This window comes from Neophocaena asiaeorientalis, unplaced genomic scaffold (assembly GCF_003031525.2).
Source record: "Neophocaena asiaeorientalis asiaeorientalis breed wild unplaced genomic scaffold, Neophocaena_asiaeorientalis_V1.1 scaffold148, whole genome shotgun sequence".
NCBI lineage: Eukaryota > Metazoa > Chordata > Mammalia > Artiodactyla > Phocoenidae > Neophocaena > Neophocaena asiaeorientalis.
Genome location: NW_020174050.1, coordinates 6617670 through 6642603, shown reverse-complemented (window position 1 = coordinate 6642603; position 24934 = coordinate 6617670). Strand labels below are relative to the sequence as shown.

Sequence of the window (24934 nt, the reverse complement as noted above, 5' to 3'; positions counted from 1 at the left end):
GAAAATGGTAAACAGTAGATGAAGCACACCTGAAGGAGAAAAACTGGAAGATATATCCAAATGCAACAGAGTGCTGATATATACTAAAATGTAGCACAAAGGGTCAAAGAGAGGTTATGGGAAAGAGAGGTTATGAGACTTGGAGGATATGGTGAAAAGATTCAATATACGTCTGTCACCTAAGAGGCATTATTAGAAAGGATATGGTTGAGAATCCTCCAGAAGTGATGAAAAACACTAATCAGCAGATTCAGAAAACCCAAAAATACTCAAATAAAATAACAGAAAACCATACCTATACCATCACAGTAAAAGAATACAGCACCAGGGCTTCCCTGGTGGCGCAGTGGTTGAGAGTCCGCCTGCCGATGCAGGGGACACGGGTTCGTGCCCCGGTGTGGGAGGATCCCACATGTTCGTGCCCCGGTGTGGGAGGATCCCACATGCCGCGGAGCGGCTGGGCCCGTGAGCCATGGCCACTGAGCCTGCGCGTCCGGAGCCTGTTGCTCCGCAACGGGAGAGGCCACAACAGTGAGAGGCCCGCGTACCGCAAAAAAAAAAAAAAAAAAAAAAAAGAATACAGCACCAAAGAGAAAACATCAAAGCCACCGGTGGGAAAATGCAGATTACCCACAAAGGCAATTAGAGTGACTACCAACCTCTCAACGATAAAAGCAAGGCAATGAAATGATATCTCCAAAATGCTGAAAGAAAATAACTATCTGCCTAGAATTCTGTATCAAGCAAACGTCTTTTTAGAATGAAGATGAAATAAAAACTTTTCAGGCTAACAAAATGACCTTTATTAAAGGAACTTTAAAGGAAGAATGTTTCAGAGTAAAGGCAGCTAGGCCTAGATGGAAAGCCTGACATACAAGAAAGAATGATAAACAAAGAGGATAACTATTAAACACTGACTAATAAAACAATAAGTGTAATGTCTAATTTGTAGATTAAAGAAAAGTGAAGAGAGATGCAAAATCCTGGACAATAATATCACAAATCAGGAGGAGAGAATGGTGATGTTATATAGGAGTTAGAGCATTCTATGGTTCTCATAATATTTGTGCAGTAAATAGATACTAACTTTAATCTTGTGTTAAACAACCACTAAAAAATAGGGGGAATATATATATATATAACTTCCAATTAATAGAGGGGGAAAAAATGAAATAAAGGAAAGAGAACCTAATCAGTCAAAAAAAAAAAAGCAAAAAAAAAATTTTTTAAAAAGATAATAATTAGCAAGCACTGTTTGAAGAGGAGTCAAGGGCAGAAGCAGGAGACAAATTAGAAAGGTGTTTCAGTATGAAGAAGAAGGTCTCAAAAGGATACAGGAAGACCATTAATAAGAGGTTAGTGAGACATTAATACACACACCCACACAGCTACTTTAAGAGTCCAGGCAAAAGATAATAAAGGTATTGTATTCATAGAAAGGAGATGACAGACTCATCTCTAGTTTCTCACTTGGGTGACTGACTGGCCTTCCCTTCCAATGAAAACAGAGAAGTTGATTTGGTGAAAAGTTCAGGTATTTTATATTTTAATAGTTTGAGATCATGTCTACAACAGAGGCAAGGAGGTGTGTACTACAGAGATAGAGATTTGGGGAATTTATGTTTGTGAATACATTCATCACATACAGAGACTGTGGGGGAATAAAGGACAGATAAAACATCAACACCAGGCAAAGGAAAACAAGCTCGCTGAGCACTATGGAATGTTCTAACTCCATCTTAACATATTTTGGACAACTGCTACTAGAAAAAAAAATACTAAAAGAAAATTCTTTTTAAAAAACTTTTGAAATACAATGAAAGGTTTACAAAGTTTTTAAAATATATTCATCCTCCAAAATCTTGTTTATAGTTTTAGTATGTATTAGATATTTCTTATATATAAGCAAGGCAATTCAATCTAAAGTCCATTAGCAAATGAATTGTTTCCATTTTTATTTTAGATATTTACTTTATAATACAAATTAGCTCTATATCAAAGTTCTGAAGACAGCTGTAGTTCAAGCCTTTCCAATTTAAAACATTAACATGAAATGATCAGAGCAGTAGGAAAACCCATTTTTTTCAACACCTAGAAATTAAATTAAGCTAACTTGACACTAAACAACCTGCACCCATAACTACATTCCAGAATTTGGTTCATTAAAGTAGAATTAAAATCATACATTACAGCCTATGGTTAGCAAACAAAAACCACAAAAAACCGTGTTGCTGAATGTGCATGAGGGAGTTAGGAGGCATGGTAATTCCACCTCATTCAATACAAGTAAGATAAACATTTTTTTTTAAGTCACAGAAGATATAGAGTGTACTGAACAGGATATGTTAACTCCACCTGGCACTATCCTTTATCACTACACTAGCCCTAACATGTTGATGCTTATGCAAGCACTTTGTCTAACAATCTCAAGTGTGCCAAGTAAACACAGTGCCTTCTGTAATTACTTCAGAAAGGGAGGAGGGGACTACTGAGAAAAATCGCCACACAGAGCCAAAGTATCAGCAGAGAGCCAGTATCTATTACTTCAAGGCCTGATAGCAAAACCTTGGCACAGAAAACAGATACATATTTAAACATTCTGTGTAAGCCCACTCTACAAGTTTCAAATTGGTTTATCTTGATGTTACTAAACACAAGACTCAAACTGAAAGAATAGTTTGTTTAATTCCTCCTTTTTAAAGACAGCTTGAATCTATTTCCTGATTAATTAGGCCCGTCAGGCAGAGTAGAGCATATTTTTTCTCACCAGCCTCTACCATCCCCTGGGCTTAATATTCCATTGTCTAAATCTGCATTTATCCTACTAACAGAAAACCATCCAGTATTATTACCCAGCTAAGTGCTGTCCAACCACTTGGCCAGCCCCCTGGGTAAATGATGTAAATGACAGTCTGATTTTGGCCTGAGTTGACCAGCAGGGACCTCCAACCACAACAGGGCCACTTTCAGGGCTGAGGGGGAACCATCTCGGCACACCTACAACCCATCTATGCATACTAGTATGACCGCAGCACATCAGTAAGGAAGAATTTGGTCAAACTCTCTGAGAGTCAGAGATAAGACTAAACACAGGGACTTCACCTCCCTGGTGGCGCAGTGGTTAAGAATCCCCTGCCAATGCAGGGGACACAGGTTCGAGCCCTGGTTCGGGAGGATCCCGCATGTTGCGGAGGAACTAAGCCCGTGCGCCACAACTACTGAGCCTGCACTCTAGAGCCCGCAAGTCACAACTACTGAACCCACGTGCCACAACTACTGAAGCCCACGCACCTACAGCCCGTGCTCCGCAACAAGAGAAGCCACCCCAATAAGAAGCCCACGCACAACGAAGAGCAGCCCCCGCTCGCCACAACTAGAGAAAGCCCGTGTGCAGCAACCAAGACCCCACGCAGCCAAAAATAAATAATTTTTTTAAAAAAAGAGTAGACACAGCCTTACAAACATTTTATGTACCTTTAATAGAAAAGCCAATCATACTGAGAGAAAAATTGTACATAAAACTCTTTAAATACACACACACACACACACACATACACAAATATCTGAATCAGCAGCAGAATTTCCTCCCCAAGATCAAGTATCTGTGTATAGGTTAGAAACATAAATTCTCTATATGCTTTTACTTCCCATTATTTTCATGTATATTTTAAGTACCTATAGCCACTATTATCTAAGCTACTAAAACACAAAAGTTTGAATATCATTTTTAAATTGTAAAAATTACAGAAAATCAAGAAATATATTACACGGTAATGTGCCTATCTATACACTCTCTGAAATCTTGTGCAGGATTTGTATGTATGTAAATTTTCCTGAGGAAAGGATCTATATAACTTTCATTAGATTCTCAAAGGAATATGCAATCCAAAAAAAGTTATTTTTTACTACTTCTACTGGCATATGCAGCAAGCATAACTTTTTCCAAATTCTGGCCCTATATATATCCCCTATGAACAAGCTTCTAAGGGTACCTGACCTTTGTTGGCCTCACATTCCTTCTCTGTAAAAATGGAAAGGGTGCTGTTGTCCTGTCCACTTAAGAACTGGTGAACACAGTAAATTTGGCAACGCAGGAGAAAGTTCTCTAGACAACTAGAAGTCTCTATTAAAATATGTCAATATGTAGTAATTTGATAATGTTTATCATTGATATTTCATCTGTTAGAACGGTCTATAAAGATATTTAAAATTTCAGACAGAACAAGTAGCATTAAAAAATCAAAACAAGTTTTGTCTTAAAAGCACTGATACCCAGACTTTAGTTCTCTCATTTAGCTTGCAGATCTTTAAGACATGCAGGTTTATATTAGAATATACTTTATTTGACAGAGCATAATAGTAATTATGTGTACATTTGGTTAACAATGACTAAAGTGAAACTCTTGAGTAAAGGATTCCAGATAACCACTGCAACTTCCCTAAAAATACTGCCTACCTGAAGTAATCTGTTCAGAGACAACTGTTTGAAAGTACACGATCACAGCTTTTCTAAGGACAAATTCTTTTCAGAGTGAAATAATTTATAGAAATGGTATAGAAAGAAAGCTAAGGAAAGAAAGAAAACCAGTTATTTCCTCCCCTAGTGAGTGTGTGTATATATATATATATATATATATATATAAACAATATTTCTAAAAATTTTTCCCATAAACTGTAAATTACTTAACGCACTGTCCCCTTTGACCTTAAAGGACCTTCATAATAAAGATGAGAGAGACTTTGAAACAATTTAGGCAAGTTTCTCACATGCACCCAACAGGTACTATGTCCCGTTTTTCTTTGTTTTTCAACCAAAATCTTACAAGATTTCTAGTAATTCTCACATATATGACTTCAATAAAATGGAGAGACATGCTATGTTCCTGGAAAAGAATACTCAATACTGTCAATATGCTAAATCCTAAATTAATATGCAGTTTTTGTGTAATGCCAATCAAAATGCCAACATTGATGAATAATACAGAGTGCTTTATGAAACCTGAAGTTTTCTGGACAGTTCTCTAAACCTAGGATTAAATCTCTGGGATTTAAGTCCAGGAATCTGTTCAATAAGCACCCCAAGTAAAGTTTAAGAACTCTTACATTAGTCCTGCTATCTACTAATGATCAATCTGAAGGCCATTAACAAAGCATACGTTCATCATGAACTGCTCTGAACACTTCGGAGGGTATTTTTTCTCTCCCTCCTAGGAGACTGGCTAAAGGAGAATGTGACCTGTGGAAATAACAGCACTGGCATCACCTAAAAGCTTGCTGGTAATGCAGAACCTCAGGCCCCACCCCAGATGTGCTGAGTCAGTAGCTGTATTTTAATAAATCCCCAAGTGATTCACATACTTTAGAGTCTGAGAAACAGTATATTAGAGAATGACTCCCCAAACTTACTTTTAAAAAATTAATACATTTAAAATGAACCAGCTATTCTAGTAAAGAGGAATATTCCTCTCGAACGTCCCTGCTCTGTCACCAGTCCCTAGGACACCTCATCACAACTCCCATTTGTAAGACTGTAATTAAGTCACTACCTTTGACTTTCCTTTCTGTTACTTCTAGTCACATCTTTTCCCCTTCCTTATCCTTATTTTCACTCCTACAGCAGAAAAGTCAGATTTTAGAATTAATTTTTTGTTTTGCTTTGTAGAACTTAAAAAGACTACATATAAACTTAGTTTTCTACTACTCTTACTGTTTTCTCCCTTTCTTACATCTCAAAACTCCTCCATTCACAAATCCGAAGCCTGGGTATTAAGTCTCAATCCTCTCTCACTGATTTCACAACTTCCTGCTCACCAGAATATCAGGCTTCAAAAGCATCAAATTTTAGCCAATTCTTATATATTGTGGTTAAATTTGTCTTTTCTTCCCAAACTCAGCATTACGCTAACCTCTCCTTGGGACTCCTTGGCCTTACAACTCTTAAGTACAAAAAACCTACACCTTCAACTTTTCCCAGTTTCCCTCAACAACATCTTAATACATCTTAATACTACAATTAAGTATTTAATTTAAATTCTACAATTCTACAACCCATCATCTGCTTTCTACAACCATCATCTGCTTTCTTAGCCTACCTTCAACTCTCTCTTCACCCAATTACCATATTCATGCATCTCACCCAAATTGCAATCAACTAACCATGAGACGGGGGTTCTTCCTATGTTCTTTTTTTTCAACAAATTTTAGTATGTGGCTGGGCTAGCCTCTGGAAAACATGATTTTACAAGTCTACAGAGAGAGAAAGACAAAAATAAGTTATTATGGGATATTGTGATGAATGCTATGGGCAATATAACTAACGTACAAAGAGTTGTAATGAAATAATTATGTTTAGAATACCCTCAATCCAGCATTCTCTTTTCACTGAAGCAGGCCCTGAAATTTCACTGTTTCTGGAAGACTTTCTTGATGAGAACAACATAAGCCAAGAATCTATTACATAACAGCATCATGGACCTAACTCAAACTAAACATGCAACCACTTAATTCACATATCCTCCAATTCAGCGGCTTGTTTATATAAATCCTGCTATGATTAGCGATTAATGGTTTGCAAGCATCCCATAACTTCATCTTTGGAATGTACTGTCACTTTAACACATGCTTAATATCTTATTTTCAACCTCTATGAATGATCAAGTTAAGAAATTCACTCATTTGGTCAGATTCCAAGCATCAAATGTATGAAATCCCTGACTTAGCAGTGGACTGTGTTCTGACAGCTCCTAAGACTACTCTTTGAGTTTCAAAATATTTCTCCCACAGCAACAATCCTACATGTGATAATTAAGTTCTCAGGTCTACCTGCAGTCTAGTACTAATAGTACTATATAATACCTAGTGTCTCACTAAAAAAAAAAAAACATTTCTGTGGGACCATTCATTCAAGGTTCAAACTTGAGCAGCCAAGACTACATCTCACCAAAACCCAAGCAGCACAGGTTTCACCCAGCCATTCAAAGTGTGAGAAAGAGATTCCCCGAGATCCAAGCCACAAGCAGTGCCCAAGTAACTACAAGCAGTAACTCAGGCAAGTTGTCTACACATTCTACAACACATTCCTAACTTTTCTTTGGTCACATGTCCATTTGAGAATATGATGAGAGTCATAAGCCCTCTCCTAAGAAAAACGCACATGAATGTCTGTGAGCCCCAGGTGAAGAACCCCAACTGCAAAGTGTAGGGTCCACACATTGAACTGTACATCATTAAAGACCAGTACTGTCCAATGTATGTCCAATATAGCGAGAGCCACATATGTAATTTTAAATTTTCTAGTAGCTACATTCATTAAAAAGGTAAAAACCAGTGAATTTTAGTAATACATTTAACCAAAAACACCCAAAATACGATTATTTCAACATGCAATCAACATAAAATTAATGAGATCTTTTGCATTCTTTTTTTTTTTTCTCACATTCAGGCTCTGAAATCCCATGTGTATTTTACATTTATGGTACATTTTAATTCAGACTAGCCGTATTTCAAGTAGCAGTCACATGTGGCTCGCGGCTACTGTATTACACAGTTTTGCTAGACCATACAGTGTATACCCAACAATTCTCAAGCCCTCTGGGCTCAGTATCCCTTTGCAGTCTTAAAAATTATGGAAGACCCCAGACAGCTTTCGTTTATGTGAGTTATACCAATCTGCATTTACCAGATTAGAAATTAAAACAGAATTTTTTAATGTTTATTAATTCATTTAAAATAATAAAAATATTACACATCAATATACATGAAATTTGTTAAAAATAGCTGTATTTTTCGAAACAAAAATTTAGAAAGGAGAATGGCAATGCTTTACATTTTGGCAAAGCTCTTTAATATTTGCCTTGATAGAAGACTGCTGGATTCTCATACCTGCTTCTGCGGTAGATCTTCCGTGATGTGGTTTTGGCTGCACGAAGCATATGAAGAAAATCTAGCCTCACACAAACATGAAGAGGAAAAGATAAAAGACTATTAAGATAGTCTTTTACAATAACTATGGATATTCTTCTCTGCTATTGTAGCAAAACATAACAGTTAGTGGTTTCTTAAAGGTCACTGCAACGTGGTATCTAAAACCACATCACTGAATTTTTTGCACTGTTACATTAGAAGCCAATGGTCGATCTTGTATTTGGAACATCATGTATTTGGAAAATAACAGTTCACCAAATTTCCCATTACCCTTTTCTAAAAATCATATTTGTTAATATTATCACCTATCTCCTCAGAAAAGCCTTTAAGTGACGGGAAGCTGTCAAGTTCACAATGGCAGATATAAGTTTTCCAAAATTCTAATTTTCTTTTAAAAACTCTATCATTAAAAACAGTTGTTTTCCTTGTAGTGACAGGCTCACTTAATTGAGAAAATGTCTGCCAAATACCCAAATCTAAATAAATAACCATAGTTTGTCAGTCATTCTTGCAAATAAACAGAGTCTTCCATGAAAAAAGCAGCAGGTTCAGGACACAAACAATCACCTAAGTGCTTTTCTCAATTACACCACTATACTTCATTATACAGCAAGTTCTTTATGTATACTTCCCATTTCTTCACATATTAAAAACATGTGTACTGGGCTTCCCTGGTGGCACAGTGGTTGAGAGTCCGCCTGCCGATGCAGGGGACACAGGTTTGTGCCCCAGTCCGGGAAGTTACCCCCAAAAAAAAAAAAAAAAAAGATGCGTACTTACGAATGACCAGTAATAACCACATGAAAAGATGTTCAACATCACTTATCTTTAGGAAAATGCAAATCAAAACTGCAATGATACACCACTTCACATCCATTTGGATGGCCATTATAAAATTTAAAAAAGAAAATAGCAAGTGTTGGTGAGGATGAGGAGAAATCGGAACCCTTGTACACTGCTAGTGGGAATTTAAAATGGTGTAGCCACAATGAAAACAGTATGGCATTTCCTCAAAAAATTAAACATAGAATTTTTCACATACTAATCCAGCAATTCTGCTTCTGGGTACACACCAAAAAGAAATGAAAGAAAGGACTTGAGTAGATGTTTGTACACTTACATTCATAGCAGCATTATTCAAAATAGCCAAAAACAACCGAAATGTGTCCACCGATGGATGACTAAACAAAATGCGATATATACATACAATGGACTATTACTCAGACTTAAAAAAGAAATTCTGATACATGCTACGACATGGATCAATCTTGAAGACATTATACTAAATGAAATAAGCCAATCACAAATGGACAAATATTGTAAGATTCCAATTATATGAGGTACTTAGAATAGTCAAATTCACAGGGACAGAAAGTAGAATAGTGGTTACCAGGGGCTAGGGAAAAGGAGGAATGAGGAGTTAGTGATTAATGGATACTGAGTTTCAATTTGGGAAGATGAAGAAGTTCTGGAGATGGATAGTGGTGATGGTGGCATAACAATGTGAATGTACATAATGCCACTGAACTGTAAACTTAAAAATGGTTAAAATGGTAAATTTTACGTTATGTGTATTTTACCACAAGCAGGGGGGAAAAAAAAGACACGGACTCAAGAGCCGAGATTGAGAAAAGACTTTTTACTGCTTCATCAAGGACGTTAAGAAAAACTGGCTTTAAAACAACAACAACAAAAAAAAATGAGTGCATGTGACAGTGAAGAATACAATGACTACTAATACATTTTGGTGCCAACTGCGTAGATTTGTCTTAAAGCAGCTTTAACCCCCACCACTGCTTTTGAACCATCAGTGCAAATGCCAGTACAGCGTAAAAGGCAATTACGTCTTAGAAGTACCACGAAAATAATTTTGACCTGATAGACCCCCTCAAAGGGTCTGGGGGATCACTCCCCCTGGGGCCCAAAAACCACACTTTAAGAACCATTACTGAAGCCTATTTTTTCAGAAAAGTCAATGAGAGAAAGAAAGAGACATGAAAAGACCACAAAAAAAGCTTTATTTTCATTTTTGTTTGTCTTTTAAGATGAGAAAAACAGGTTGATATGCTGAATAGATATAGTAAGTAATAAGGAACAAGTAGAACACAGAAGAAAAATCAGATAACTAAAGGAGAAAAAAAGAGGAGGGAAAAGATAATCAGGGGGTGTAGTCTCTAAAGTTGGAAGTAAAGGAGAGACAGATACTAGAGGTAGATGAGGGGTGGGAGGGGTTATACTTTGGCTTATAAAAAATCTCTAAGTCCTGGGGATACAATGTGACTACAGTTAATAATACTATATGTATATTTGAAAGTTGCCAAGAGAGTAGATCTTGAAAGGTCTCATCAGAAGAAAAAATTCTGTAACTATGTGTAGTGATGTTAACTAGACTTATTGTGGTGATCATTTCACAGTATATATAAATATGGACTTATTATGTTGTATATCTGAAACTAATACAATCTTACATGTCAATTATATCTCAATTAAAAAAAAACTCTCTACTTAGAAAAATAGACATTAAATAAATGCTTCTTGATAATGATGGTGATAGTCCCACAGTTTAATAAAAAATATTAAGAAATTTTCTTTTGGTATTTTTAAATCATAGATCAAGGACCATTCCATTCTAACTTTTCACTTGCATGTGTATAAAAATATGCCACACATACCACAGAAGTAATGTTGTGTCATTTTTAAGAAAATTTTTATGGTGTCACATGAATTTATTTCCTGCAAAAACTCAGAAGTGTAGTACTCCAGGCTTAAGTCAGATGCGTATGTGCTACGATCTAAAACAAAACTTGAAAGAACCTGTCTTTTTATTTTGAATAAATGTAACACAAACTGGTTAAATGAAATACAAAAGGGGATTTGATATTACAGCACATCATACGCTAAGCTTTAAAGTTCCCATAACCTTGAACTTGGAACAGAAGGAAGTAGGGGATAAGAAGTCAGCTATTTCTCTTCTCTTCACTTTCCTCCCTACCAGGAGTTCCCAGATACTGCTACGCTAGATTCAAATGAAGAAGCTAAAGTAATGTGATTTTATGTTACTTACTTCACAGTTTACAAACACATTATTTCACTTAGGACTGAATCTCTCTAGACTGAGACAACAAACTAATTTGGGGGAAGTTGCAATTTTAAACCTTTTCATATTAATCCTGACATCTTAAACAACTGCAACACATAGTTTGATGGCCTCGGCAAGGAGCACAGTGGAAAAACTTTAACTCAAAAATGTTTGGGAATACCTCCTTCCACCTCAGACTCCTCAGGTACCCATTAATACTCCAGCTGCTTCCAGAATATTAAAAGTCCCCTGGTCCCTTAAGCCTGCTTGAAGTCCCACTCCACTCAAAGGCCAATGCTTGAATGTGCGCAAGAGCCAATTAAGGAGGGCACATGGTAGAAAAAGTGCTAAATTAAAGTCCTGAGACCTAAATTCTGCCCTCCACAACCAGCACTAACAGTGTAACTTTGGTTCATCCCTTACTCTATTTTTTCATAGTTAAATAAGGGCAGTGAAATTGGATAATTGCTACAATTACGGGAGATATAACGGCGCAGCAGCATTTTAAAAGAAAGACTGCTAGTCCAGCAACACCAACTCCAGTTAATAGACTACTGGGGATCCTCTCTGAAGGAAGCTGAGAAGGTCTTTGCCTTAACTCAGATTCTTGTACACCACCCACCATCCCTATCCCTTTATTTAGTCCTCCAAAAAGCAAAACTCAATAGAATTGACCTCAGTTTTTTTTGTTTTTTTTTTTTTGCGGTACACGGCCCTCTCACTGTTGTGGCCTCTCCCGTTGCAGAGCACAGGCTTCGGACGCACAGGCTCAGCGGCCATGGCTCACGGGCCCAGCCGCTCCACAGCACGTGGGATCCTCCCGGACCGGGGCACGAACCCGTGTCCCCTGCATCAGCAGGCGGACTCACAACCACTGCGCCACCAGGGAAGTCCCAGAATACACATAATGGCCCACCATAACCTTTTAAAATACACGTAGCCTTTATTAAGAAAGACAGCCAGTGAGAACAAATTTGAACCTTAACTCTGTAAATAGGAGTTTCTCATGCTAGAAATTTATAGGACAACAAAATGGTTACATCCAACTTTGAACATGATGGATTCATATAGCACCTTGCAAACTCACTTCTAACATTCCTTACAGACAGGATACTATGGGCAAAATGCCATACACAAACACATGTTTGTTCAATCCATGTATTTGCAACATTTCTTAAATTCCCACTTCAGTGAGCTGAAAAACATAAACCTGTAACAGCTAGTTCACTGGGTTTTAAAAATATATAACTATCAATTTGGATCGAGATCCTTAGAATTGTAAAAATAATATTTTGCTAAAAGATGAAAAATTAACAAAGATTTAACAATCTGGTTAACTCTTCACTAGGATTTGAACTAGGCTAGTTGGTAAACAAACAAACAAAAACCTCTTTAGGTCTATATTACTGCAGTACAACACTAGTTAACTATCTTACAAACTTCTGTCATTGATCACAAAAGAGACTATTAAAAGCCTAAGCACAGGGACTTCCCTGGTGGCACAGTGGCTAAGGATCCGCCTGCCAATGCAGGGGACATGGGATCGAGCCCTGGTCCAGGAAGATCCCACATGCCACAGAGCAACTAAGGCCATGCACCACAACTACTGGGCCTGTGCTCTAGAGCCTGCGAGCCACAACTACTGAGCCCGCATGCCACAACTACTGAAGCCTCCATGCCTAGAGCTCACACTCCGTAACAAGAGAGGCCACCCAATGAGAAGCCCGCGCACCACAATGGAGAGTAGCCCCCGCTCGCTGCAACCAAAGCCCGCGCACAGAATGAAGACCCAATGCAGCCATAAATTAAATAATTAATTTTTTTTTAAAAAAAGCCTAAGCACAGCTAAGCACATACTCATCCTACTTCTGGAAAAATAACTCAAAACACACGTCCTACTGATCATGACTCAGTGGCATCATTTTTTTGTACACAAAGAATAGATAGGCCATTAACATTCAGTAGGAAAGACTCTGTTATGCAGGCCAGAGAATGAAGAAGTGGATCATGACCAGTGATGCATAATCCCACTCCCTAGAAAAATAGTCCTGACAACACTCATTAAGTAAAATATTTTACTGTATTATGTGTAAGTCATTTTCGTACTAATATCTTAATGATTCCAGAATGAATATTAAAATTTAGACTAACCACTGACCATCTCATTCAAAAGACAATACTTAAGTATGTAAAAAGCTCCAGCCAGCCTGAACAATGGCCCAACCACAAAAAAATTAAGGAAAATAAGTAAATACAGCCATTAGGCAAGCAAAGGAGTGTGCTGGAAACCTCTCTTCCAGGAAACCAAAGAAGAAATAGAAGAATGTTGAGGGTGATAATGATTAGTTACTAAGAAAACTGCATAAAGACTTGGTAGCATGCTACCCTCTGATCTGTTACACTAAAGGCTACAAATTTCCTAATCTAAAAAAAAAAAAAAAATTCAGTGTTTCTCTACCTAGAAAATGATCACTTCTGATATCACAGACTAGTCAGAGGGGTTTCCCAAAGTAATGATCATATGTTCCTTCACACAGAGCATTAAGGAGATGAGACCCCCCCCTTCTTGCTAATCTCTCATTCTCTTAGATTCTGGCTGTCACATTAAACCTTGGTACTTATCAGCCACTCAAGAGAAAGCCATAGCCACTTGATCATTTCCAACATTATTACTTTCTTAAGATTAGCTACTCGGAGCACATACTTTAGGCCTCCACAGCTTGCTCTCTCTGTCCCACAGTAGTAGCTTTCTTAAAGATGCCATGGGTCAAGGGAACTTAGGCTGGAATATTTCTGAGAGTCATACCTAATAAAAAGAGCAATGTAGTACGCACAAAACAAAGATGTACTGTTCCTGTAATCATAACAAAAATAAAACAAGCTAGAAATCCAAAAATAAATCTGGTTGTATTTTTTTCATCCATCTAGATAATACTGTACCTACATTATCATCAAATATATCTACTTATTTTAATTTCTATAAAGGGACACAACTTGAAAAACAGGACCAATCTGCTCCTAAATATCAACTGAACAGCAGGATATGTCAAATCCAATTGACAAATATGTCAATTGTTAGCACAGGCTCCAGACGTGCAGGCTCAGCGGCCACGGCTCACAGGCCCAGCCACTCCACGGCACGTGGGATCTTCCCAGACCAGGGCATGAACCCATGTCCCCTGCATCAGCAGGTGGATTCTCAACCACTGCACCACCAGGGAAGCCCTACAGTAAATTTTTACTGGCCTTCTGACTGTTGTTCAGTTCAAAAACTCAATCTCTTACAAATGTACTGAATACCTATCATGAGTACAGCACTCCAAGAGATATAAGATGAACATAAGCCAAACCTTAAAGGAGCTTTTAATCTTGCAGTAGAGGAAACTTTTTATTAGACATTTTCTTGAAATAGAACAAAGCTGTGTAAAATAAGTGCAATATGAGCAAGAGTTGCTACACAGGGCACCAAAGGAAGGCATAATTACACTCATTTGGTTGCGAACAGGGTTTCATGGAAAAATAAAGATTGCAAATAACTAACTGTATTTTAAATGTATTCTGCAAGATCCGATTTCAACAGGATTGGGGAGGCAGGTGTCTGCATTCTAAGCAAATGTAACAACATAAGCTGAAAAACAGGCATGAGAAAGCATCAGAGAAGTGCAGAAGGTATCAAGTACATATGCAATAGTGATATACACCTAGGGTTGGAGTGAGAGATTAAGGCTGGAGAGGGGCTTGGGGTCACATTACAGAGGACCTTGAATCCCAGAGTAATGAGTCTGCATTTCACTTGGTTAGGCAAATAAGAGGGTGACATAATCAGAAGTCCACTTCAGAGAGAATAAATTTGAAGGAATACAAGTGTTGATTTGGTGAGTAAAGAGCCTAAAAGGGGAGGGATAGTCCACATAAGAACATACTTCTTTAAGAAGCATTAGGCACCCAAACTAGAGCTGACAGCACTACAAACAAAAGTAATGTGCCTCACACATATCATGGTTAAATTTTCTGTCTGTAAACTCACTCAGATAAAGTATAACCATACCCTTCCTCATATATTCTTTACAAATAAAAACTTGAAAAACAAAAAAGTTTCTTTACTTCCAGATACCCTCTAAAATACATATATTATAAATGAGTCACCTGGAGAACACAAGTTACTAAAATGACAAAAGCAGCAACTATGGCCGTACATCCTTTGAAATTAAATAGTACTCTGAAATGCCACACAATTTTATTTGAGCACCCATCTCCTACCTTAAGGCTACCACATAAGGCAACTTCTTAGAAAAGACATTTTCCCAATGATTAAGAAATAATTTTATACCGTGGAATAAAAAATAAATTGCTACCCTATATTGAAGTTTGCCCAAAAACTCAAATGCATGATAATCAAACACAAACCTTTCATTACAGTCTCAATCCTAAAACTGTTCATCATTATCCCTCCTTTCTCATGCTCCTCTCTTATCAGCAGAAGTAAAATTCAGTTATATAGACAGAATCAGAGAATGCTAAAATGGAAAAGGATGTTACAGGTTCATCTTTACCCACTTCATTTTTTTTCCTTGAGGAAACTGAGGTCAAAATGTCACAATGTGTGGACAATGCTTTTTGCACAGGGATGTTCTTTACTTTCTATTTATAATGTCAAAAACTGGAAATAAGTTCAACAAAAAATTGTATTGGAATGGTAGACTATGGTATATTGATGATTCTGAAAAATTCTGATTTTGAAGAACTTTAATTATACGTAAATGTTCACAATACTACAAAAAAAAAAAAAAAAGATCCCACATGCAGCAGAGCAACTAAGCCCGTGCACCACAACTACTGAGCCCACGCCCCCTCAACTACTGAAGCCCGCACACCTAGAGCTCGGCAACAAGAGAAGCCAGAAGCCACCACAATGAGAAGACTGTGCACCACAACAAAGAGCAGCCCCCGCTCGCCGCAACTAGAGAAAGTCCACACACAGCAACAAGGACCCAATGCAGCCAAAAAACATAAAAAAATAAATAATAGGGCTTCCCTGCTGGCGCAGTGGTTGAGAGTCTGCCTGCCGATGCAGGGGACGCGGGTTCATGCCCCGGTCTGGGAGGATCCCACATGCCGCGGAGCGGCTGGGCCCGTGAGCCATGGCCGCTGAGCCTGCGCGTCCGGAGCCTGTGCTCCGCAACGGGAGAGGCCACAACAGTGAGAGGCCCGCGTACCGAAAAAAAAATAAATAAATAAATAAATAAATAATAAAAAAAAAGTTGTTAATTAAAAAATAAAGTAAATGCAAAAAAGTTTTAAAAAAATGTCACAATGTGAGTCAGTGGCATTAACTGGGATTGGCAGCTGGCCCGACTCCAAGTTTTGCCTTTTTTTTTTTAATAGTTTCCTCCAAGAAGGCATCATTTCAAATTTTAATATAATGTTAAAATAGGAAAACTAGTAGCGACAATTTTTTCACATTTTAAAATAATATCCATTGCAAAGTGCCTCTCCAAAGGTTACGTCCCAAACTATGCCCTTAATGTTACTGGAATTCTAAGACAAACCCAAAATTCCAAAAACAAAATCCCTCTGTGGAAAGGCCCAACAACCACTTTCCTACAGAGTTTTGAAACTTAGCATAAATGTGCTGAGTGAGCTCATTTGTAAAGATGATACACACAGACAGAGAATCTCCAAATTAACTAAGTGCCCAACTATTTAAAACGGCTCAGTCATTAACCACTCAGTGTCCCAACTGAGTCCCCTAAAAATAGTGGCTTGTGGGTACATAAATGGTTCACCAGATGGATGCAGGATAAAAAATCAGGGAATGAGCAGTCTCAAGCCTTTGCTGATGAAACCTTATGCAGCACTGAAATTGCCATTCAGACTCTTAATGTCAGAATTCCACATCAAGGTTTTAATCATTTTGATAGCTACCAAACGTGTTCTAATAAATGTGTATGTTCTACTTTAAGCTTTGATCAAAAAGAAAAAAAAAAAAAGGAGAGAAGGGGTGAAAGAGAACCCCAGACAATACACAAGATTAGTAAAGAACACTAAAGAAGATCAGGAATCAATGTAAGAACAGACATCAATTCTACCTTCTGGTATGTTCCTTCGTACTAACAACATCAATTTTCTATTTATCCCTCCTGCAGACTCCATAATGGAAAAATACTAACAAGTATTAATTTATTTCCATTATTTTTAAAATAACCAAAGACAACCTTTCCAATTTGCCCAGCACTGACCACACAAAGTTGACTACAGCTAAAAGCAAAGAAATGTGACATACCAGTGCAATTTAGCCCCTTTATTGGAGATAAATGTAGTTTCCACTACATACTTTTGAAGTGCTGAAAATTGGGAATTATTTTAGTGTCAGTATCTTGTCCTTGAATAAAACTGCCACCTCGAGCTTCCCTGGTGGCGCAGTGGTTGAGAGTCCGCCTGCTGATGCAGGGGACACGGGTTCGTGTCCACAGTCTGGGAAGATCCCACATGCCGCGGAGCAGCTGGGCCCGTGAGCCATGGCCGCTGAGCTTGGGCGTCCGGGGCCTGTGCTCCGCAACGGGAGAGGCCACAACAGTGAGAGGCCCGCGTATCGCAAAAAAAAAAAAAAACTGCCACCTCTAGAGAAAACATATCAGCAGACAATCAAATTTACATCTTAGGCGCTATCCCTACAATGGTAACATAAACAACCCAAAAGAGAAGGATCTGTTAATAAGATTCTACATAATATCCTTTGCTGCAAATTACTTTCATATTATTGTGAAAGCATATGCTGCTATCAAGGTCAAAATTCTATACAGCTGATTGAAACAAAAAAATTACATGTGACTGAATGCCATATAATAATTATCTCATCAAAATGATTCAGATTTTTTACAAACATAAATGTGAAACTTAATTCAGGATAAATGTAATACCTAATCTAAAAGCAAGTTACTACAATGCCAGAATCAGATTTCATTGAAAGCTTGTAACTAAATCTGAACCTAAAACTAACCCATATTGATTGAGAGATTCGGCATGCACTGTTAGGTACTGTCACAAATTATCTTGTCAAAATCACACATTACCTGTTGATCTTCATAACAGGTATTAACTACGCGTTACAGAAAAGGAAACAACGTTTCCTGATATTTCAATTCAACAACAACAAAAAATTCCTGGACAGGAAGGATACAGAGATAAATAAATAAGACCCTGTCCTCAAAAAGCTCTCCATCCAAAAAAGGCTGTCAAAATCAACTGTAGAATATAAAACAATTTCACAACTGCACGTAAAAATACTTTTATTTTAACTCACCACCTTTGCCAAATAAAGAAAAATATAATGTCAATAGAGAAAGATGACTTAAGGGGGCAACCACATTATTCTTTCTTTGTTGTTTCAAGAAAGCTAATTTAAACAACACTTTGCCTTAAACAAACTTTGTCTTGAAACTTTGTCTTCACCAAAGTAGAAAATTCAGGGTCCCCAGACTTAAGCAGAAGACCTTTGAGGGGACAAGAACTAAAGAGCCCTCCACTGGTGCTTCTTAATTTGCAAATTAGGTCTTAAATTCTATTAAAGAATTCTGGTTTAAAAAAAAGTCAAAAATCATTTCCTTTGAAAAGTATTTGAATATCCATCATACAGTGAGGCAATTTTTATGACACAAAAAGCAATTAATACAGAGTCCTTTCAGCCTCAAGAATTTTACTATCTGCTAGGGGCCTTGAGACAGGAACAATAATTAACCGCCCTAGTGTTTCCAAGTGCTTACATAATTGTATCTCAAGACAAAAGATTAAATGTGATAAGGGGAAAAAAAGCAAACAGCTACAAATGTCCACAGGAAGAAGGGAGTGATCATAGCCAGCAGTTAGGAAGCTAGGATTAGACAGTCACAAGCAGAGTGAAAGGCAAACAGAAGATTCAATCACAGAGCAAGGAGGAGAGGAACACACTGTGGCTGGAGCAAAAAGCATTACTAGGAAATAACCACAGCTAAGATTCACAAGGTAGGTGAACGACTGGGCATGGACAATCATGAATGCCTGGCCAAAAAAATGTGACCAGGGCTTCGCTAGTGGCGCAGTGGTTGAGAGTCCCCCTGCCGATGCAGGGGACACGGGTTCGTGCCCCGGTCCAGGAAGATCCCACATGCCGTGGAGCAGTTGGGCCCGTGAGCCATGGCCGCTGAGCCTGCGCGTCCTGAGCCTGTGCTCCGCAACAGGAGAGGCCACAACAGTGAGAGGCCCGTGTACCGCAAAAAAAAAAAAAAATGTGACCAAGTAAGATGACTTCTCAGCAACACAACTGCTCCCTCCCTCCCCTTCACTCCTGAGTTTCAAGGCATCGGATTCTCCTGGTATTCCTTTGCCTCTCTGGCAGCTCCTTTTTAGTCTTTTCAGTCTTTGCCTACTCTAAATCGCCGGTTCTCAAGGCACTGTTCCTGGAGCAGCAGTATCTGCATTGATGAGCAAGTTGGTAGAAATGCAAATTACGGGCTCCGCCCAGAAATACAAAATCAAACTTTGGAGGTCAGGCTCTGCAATCTGTGTTTTGCCAAGCCCTAGCAAATCCTCTAAATAAATGATTCTGGTAAACTCTGATGTCTGAGACCAATGTTCCACAGGTGTCCTTCATGAGAGCCTTCCCCTTCTCATTCTACACCCTCTCCCTACAGCAATCCTCTCCCGGGCTTAAAATAACAGCCAAATGCTCACCAATCAGAAGTATGTGTCTCTAAGTCCAAACACCTTTGCTGAGTACTGGAAAATATATTCAACTTCTCACTTGACATGTACTTCCCCTCTCAGATATCTCAACTAAACATGTCTGGAATTACTGGATATCCTCCCAACACCCCCAAACCTGTTCCTTCTCTACTCTTCCCCATCTCAATAAATAGCACCTCCTTCATCCAAGAAGTACATAAGCAAGTCATTCTTCACACTTCCTACAACACCCACCTCCATCCAATCCACAACCAGGTCTTCCCATTCACGCATTAGTAACATTAGGCTCCATCCCCACTGCCATCATCTTAACTAACCTAATTTGTATACCTCTTAAATAGTCTCTATAGAGCAAACACCACGATCTTACGAAAATACAAATCAGAGCGTGTCACGGCCCTAATTTAATCCTTCAGTAGCTTCCCATTGCATTTTCAGACAAAATCTAAAATCCCCAACATGGCATACAAAGACCTGGATCCTGGTCCTCTCCAAAACCACCTTGGGTCCTTCTTCCATGTGATTCATTCATGATAGTCCATAGCTCTGGACACAATTCACTTCCTGAAACTCTTCCCCACATAGGAATTTCTCTCTTCATGACATACTCCATACCACGCCACCTTCATACCTCTGCCTTTACTTAACTCTCCTCATACTTCAGAGTTCTGCTAAAATGTCAAAAACAAAACAAGCCTTCCTTCATCCTCCAATACAAATTGAATCAGTTATTCTCTCATGAAACCCTATGCTTTCTTCTCATGACAATTATCAAAATTGTTAACTACATTAACCTGATTAATTCTGTTTAATATTTACCTTCTACACTAGACTGTAAGTTCCATAATGCCAGAGAAATACCTGTTTTGTTCTCTGCTGTATAAATAGCACCTAGTACAGAGCCTGGCATTTTAAAAAAAAAAAAAGCATTTAAGAGTTAGGGAATAGTAACAGTTGCTGATATCTTTACTAAATCCTCCGCTCTGCTTTGTTATCTCTCAAGAACTTTTACTTCCATGTTACTGGGTAGCCACAGATAATTCCTGCAAATGAGATACCATGCTTAAAGATTCTTACTGATTTATCCTGCAAGATCAGATGTACCTTACTACCTTCCTGTAAAATTAACAATAAGAATTGACACCTAGCCCAAATTCACCCTACTCTAAGCAGTTAACTCTGAGAGCTACTGAGCTACTTTTACAAACTCTAGTAAATTCCTGGCCTCCAATTACCGACAGTGCCAACAACCCCCATGCCCATGTCAGAAAGTCCTATGCATCCAATCATATTCAAAATACCACTCCTGGGCTTCCCTGGTGGTGCAGTGGTTGAGAGTCCGCCTGCCGATGCAGGGGACGCGGGTTCGTGCCCTGGCCCGGGAGGATCCCACGTGCCGCGGAGCGGCTGGGCCCGTGAGCCATGGCCGCTGAGCCTGCGCGTCCGGAGCCTGTGCTCCACAGCGGGAGAGGCCACAGCGGTGAAAGGCCCGCGTACCGCAAAAAAAAAAATTTTTTTTAAATACCACTCCTATCCAGTCCCATAACCTCATCATTAGACTATGTTAACAAATTTTGGATGGTGTCCTGCTCTCTACGCTCCCCATAAGTCCACTTTTCACCAAAGACACTTAGGGGAAAAACTCTCCTACTTGACAACCCACTCTTCCCATTATCAATCAATATTAAATTCTTCTGACTAGCACTGAAGGTATACAGAGGTATATGATCCAAAAGCAGTCCTACATTTTAGTAAAAACTTGGACAGTTACATTGAATTATATGTGTTTGACAATTTGACACTGTTTCAAGCTAAAATTCACGTATAGCTCTACCTCATTTCTACAGCCCGATGCTGAAATTCCACTCCTGAAACTAAATTGTTTTCGAGGAAAACCATAAAAATGGCCCATTGTGATAGCCTCTCAACTTTGAGCAAGAACTAAAAAGGTGCAAGTTGTCAGCATTTTCAAACATCTATATACTTAACTAGAAAGAGATTATGATACAAAGTGTATAATATTTCAGAAAGGAAACTACACCAATAGTTTAGTTATAACATACAACGTAAGTATACTCCTGAGAATGTGGGTTTTTAAAATATATATAATATATAAAACATGTATGTGCATGTAAATATATACATACATACACATACCTATACATACATACATATACAGATGATCCTCATTATTTGGAGAGTTCATATTTGTGAAGTTGCTTAATTGCTAAAATTTATTTGTATCCCCGAAATCAATAAAATATCCCAATATCAATACAATGGCACTTTCATAGTTATTTGCAGACATGCGCATAGTGGTGAAAATTTTGAGTAAGCCAGCTGGAATCAACAAGGTATTGCTCTGCCTTGTTTCAGCTCTCACTGCTATAAACAAGGGACCTTTTCAAGGTCTATGTAGTGTCATGTTTTTCTCATTTTTGTGTTTTTTATTGGTGATTTTGTTGTTTAAAATAGCCCCCAAGCATAGAGCCAAAGTGTTGTCCATCTAGCGTTTCTTAGTGCAAGAAGGCTATGATGTCCCTTACAGAGAAAATCTGTGTATTCACTAAGCTTCATTTAGGCATGAGTTACAGTACTGTTGACCATTAGTTCAATGTTAACAAGTCAACAATATATATTAAACAAGGTGTCTTTAAACAGAAACACACATAAAACAAGGTTATACAGTGACTGGTTGACAAAAATGCTGTAAACACAGGCTTGCGGTACCCTGACACTATTTCCCCTAGGAACAATGATTCAGTATTTGCTAAATCACTGGTCACAGCGACTTTATAGAACGTGACTACTGTGAATAATGAGAATCAAGTATGTATTTGAAGAGGGGGGCGGCAGCACTCACACCAGGTTTATTGAAGACTCAAAGACACTGCAGAGGTCACTCTGAGCAAGCTGCCTGTATTTGCAGTAGCATGGCAAAAACACCTCAGGACACAGCATCTACAGGGTCTTGCCTCTATTTAAACAACACTGACACAAAGCAAAAATGTAAAATCAACTAAGTTTGTTTTTTGGTCTGTCTTTGCTTCTACCCTTTTCCCACTCAATGGTACACCTCTTCCCAATTCAGGTACTCTAAACTCTACAGTAACGCCTTTTCACAAGAACTTGCCCTAATCTTACAATTGGGCAAATGTATCTGTAAATTATTGAATGATCATTCTTGAATGTAAACCACGTTTGTGCTTAAACATCTGATCTAAATTGTAGCATTACTTATTTGGAAAAAAGAGATGATATTAAGCCTATGAAATAACAATATGTTGTCAGGATCAAAAAGTAAACCGAATATAGATAATTTCGGTTGTGTGCGTGCTGAAATAGAAGAAATACACAAGGAACAAAGCCTAGGCCTCAGCCTTCCCTCTGGGGAAGGCCAAAAGCCTAGTTCCAGGAGGTGGGGTGTTGGGTTGGGGAAGCGCCATCTTCTAAAAGAGTTTGTTCAACGCTTGCTTCCTCCTAGCACTTGATTACGGATTTTTTCAAGAGAAATGACAAATTTATGGCAAAAGTAAGTGGAACACTCTAACAGTGACATTAGTGACTGAAACATTTTTTTAATTTGTGTGTGTGTGTGTGCTTGAGCACTCCCCTTTTGAAATTCATTTGTATTTGCATCTTCCAAAATTACTTCTTTTTTATTGAAAATGGTTTGCTCAGGGTAATGACAGGACATGCATGGAGCAGCGGTAGAAGCTACCAAAGTCTAACTTGATGAAATGTCAATGATTTCTTATTAAGTAAAAGACCCATCTGGGATTTAGTGAAATGAAGTGAGTAATATTATTCAAGCCACCCTGCAGTTATTACAACAATTCAAAAACAGAAGTACAGCATGTGAGTTAACAGCCATGTCTTCTTAAAACCTATAGCTTAATCTACGACTCAAGCACTTGAAGTTAACGTATAATAAAGAACTAGGAACTTTTACAGCATGGTAAATCCGTCTATCAACACCAATTACCATACATACATTCATTATTTGACAAGCTAAAGATCCTCCTCCCACCTAAGGTTCAGCTAGGCTCATTATTAGGGGCAATGGCTTGCAAAACAATGACATCCATCCTGAATAATTCAAGATTTCTTTCTCTTTAGAATATTGTATAGACAAAAATCTTCTGGTTTTTCTTTTGTACTAATTTGCTATTGTTTATGGCATTTCAAAAAACACAAGTGGAATCTCCTGTCTACTGTCTCCAAACCACATCAACTGACCCTCAGAGAACCAAAACTACTGTCTTTGATTTCTTCTCTCTTAATCTTGAAACTTAGAAGGGCAAATTATCAACAAATTATTTCTTGAGAAATTTTTAAGTATTTTTGTAATATCATTCTGCAGTTAAAAACTCAAAAGTCAGTGAAGCATGCAATGAAACAAGAGTATTTCTTACAAGCCAATTATACAAGAAATACAAAACTAAAAGTGTAGGATTTTTTTTTAATGGAGCAAACTTTTTTGTAAGCAGACTCTCAACTGTTGACATAGTCTGATAAAGATAATGAAGGATCGAACACAAAACTTCTCAAGTGAAAGTTAACCTGCTTTCATATCGTCTTTTAAAGTCTTATCAAACAAGACACACCGAAAGGGTGTGACTAGCACCCTGCATGATAGAGAAGATTCTAAAAAACAAAGATAAGTGGACTTCAAGTTTACCTGCTCCCCCAAAGCAACCTACTCACTGAATTTGGGACAAAGTATCACCTCCATCACGCGCACGCACAGAAATAAATTGTTTTTCAACTGATGACTGAGCAGCAGCAAACCCAGGCTGAACACCCGGGGCTGCACAGTCCTGTGCCCTGCGTCGCGAGTGGTGAGGCCAACGCTTGACACCCCCCTGAGCCACAGCGGGTAAGAGCCCCAATCCTGCTCGATCTGACCCTTTAATGAGTCACTGGTCCAATCATGACACCGCAGCACTCGCTAAGACGTTTCCTATTTATTTCTTTGCGTCAAGAAGCACTGAAAATGACAAACTCGTACTGAAAGAACTGTGCACAGGTCAGAGTTGCCGGCGGCGAGAAAAGCCGACTTACAAGCGAGAGCCCGAGCTACTCTAAAAGCCCCCGCTGGCCCAGCAGAGGAGGCAGAAGGAGTTAGAGTGAGCCGGGAAGGCGAGGAGACAAGCGGGCGAGGACCTGGAGAAGCTACCGCCACACCCCAGCCCTCCCTCACCTGCCGGC

The 24934-nt window shown here is 38.5% G+C and overlaps 1 protein-coding gene across 1 annotated transcript in view; it reads right to left on the bottom strand.

Annotated features, from left to right (window-relative positions):
• BMP2K (BMP2 inducible kinase) overlaps nt 1-24934 on the bottom strand; it is a 121283-nt gene that overhangs the window by 95511 nt on the left and 838 nt on the right. The window contains exons 3-4 of the mRNA XM_024754097.1: nt 24729-24926; nt 6157-6175 (exon numbers count right to left, since the gene is read on the bottom strand). Of these exons, the coding sequence (XP_024609865.1) occupies nt 6157-6175; nt 24729-24926 (217 nt within the window). The remainder of the gene's footprint in view (nt 1-6156; nt 6176-24728; nt 24927-24934) is intronic.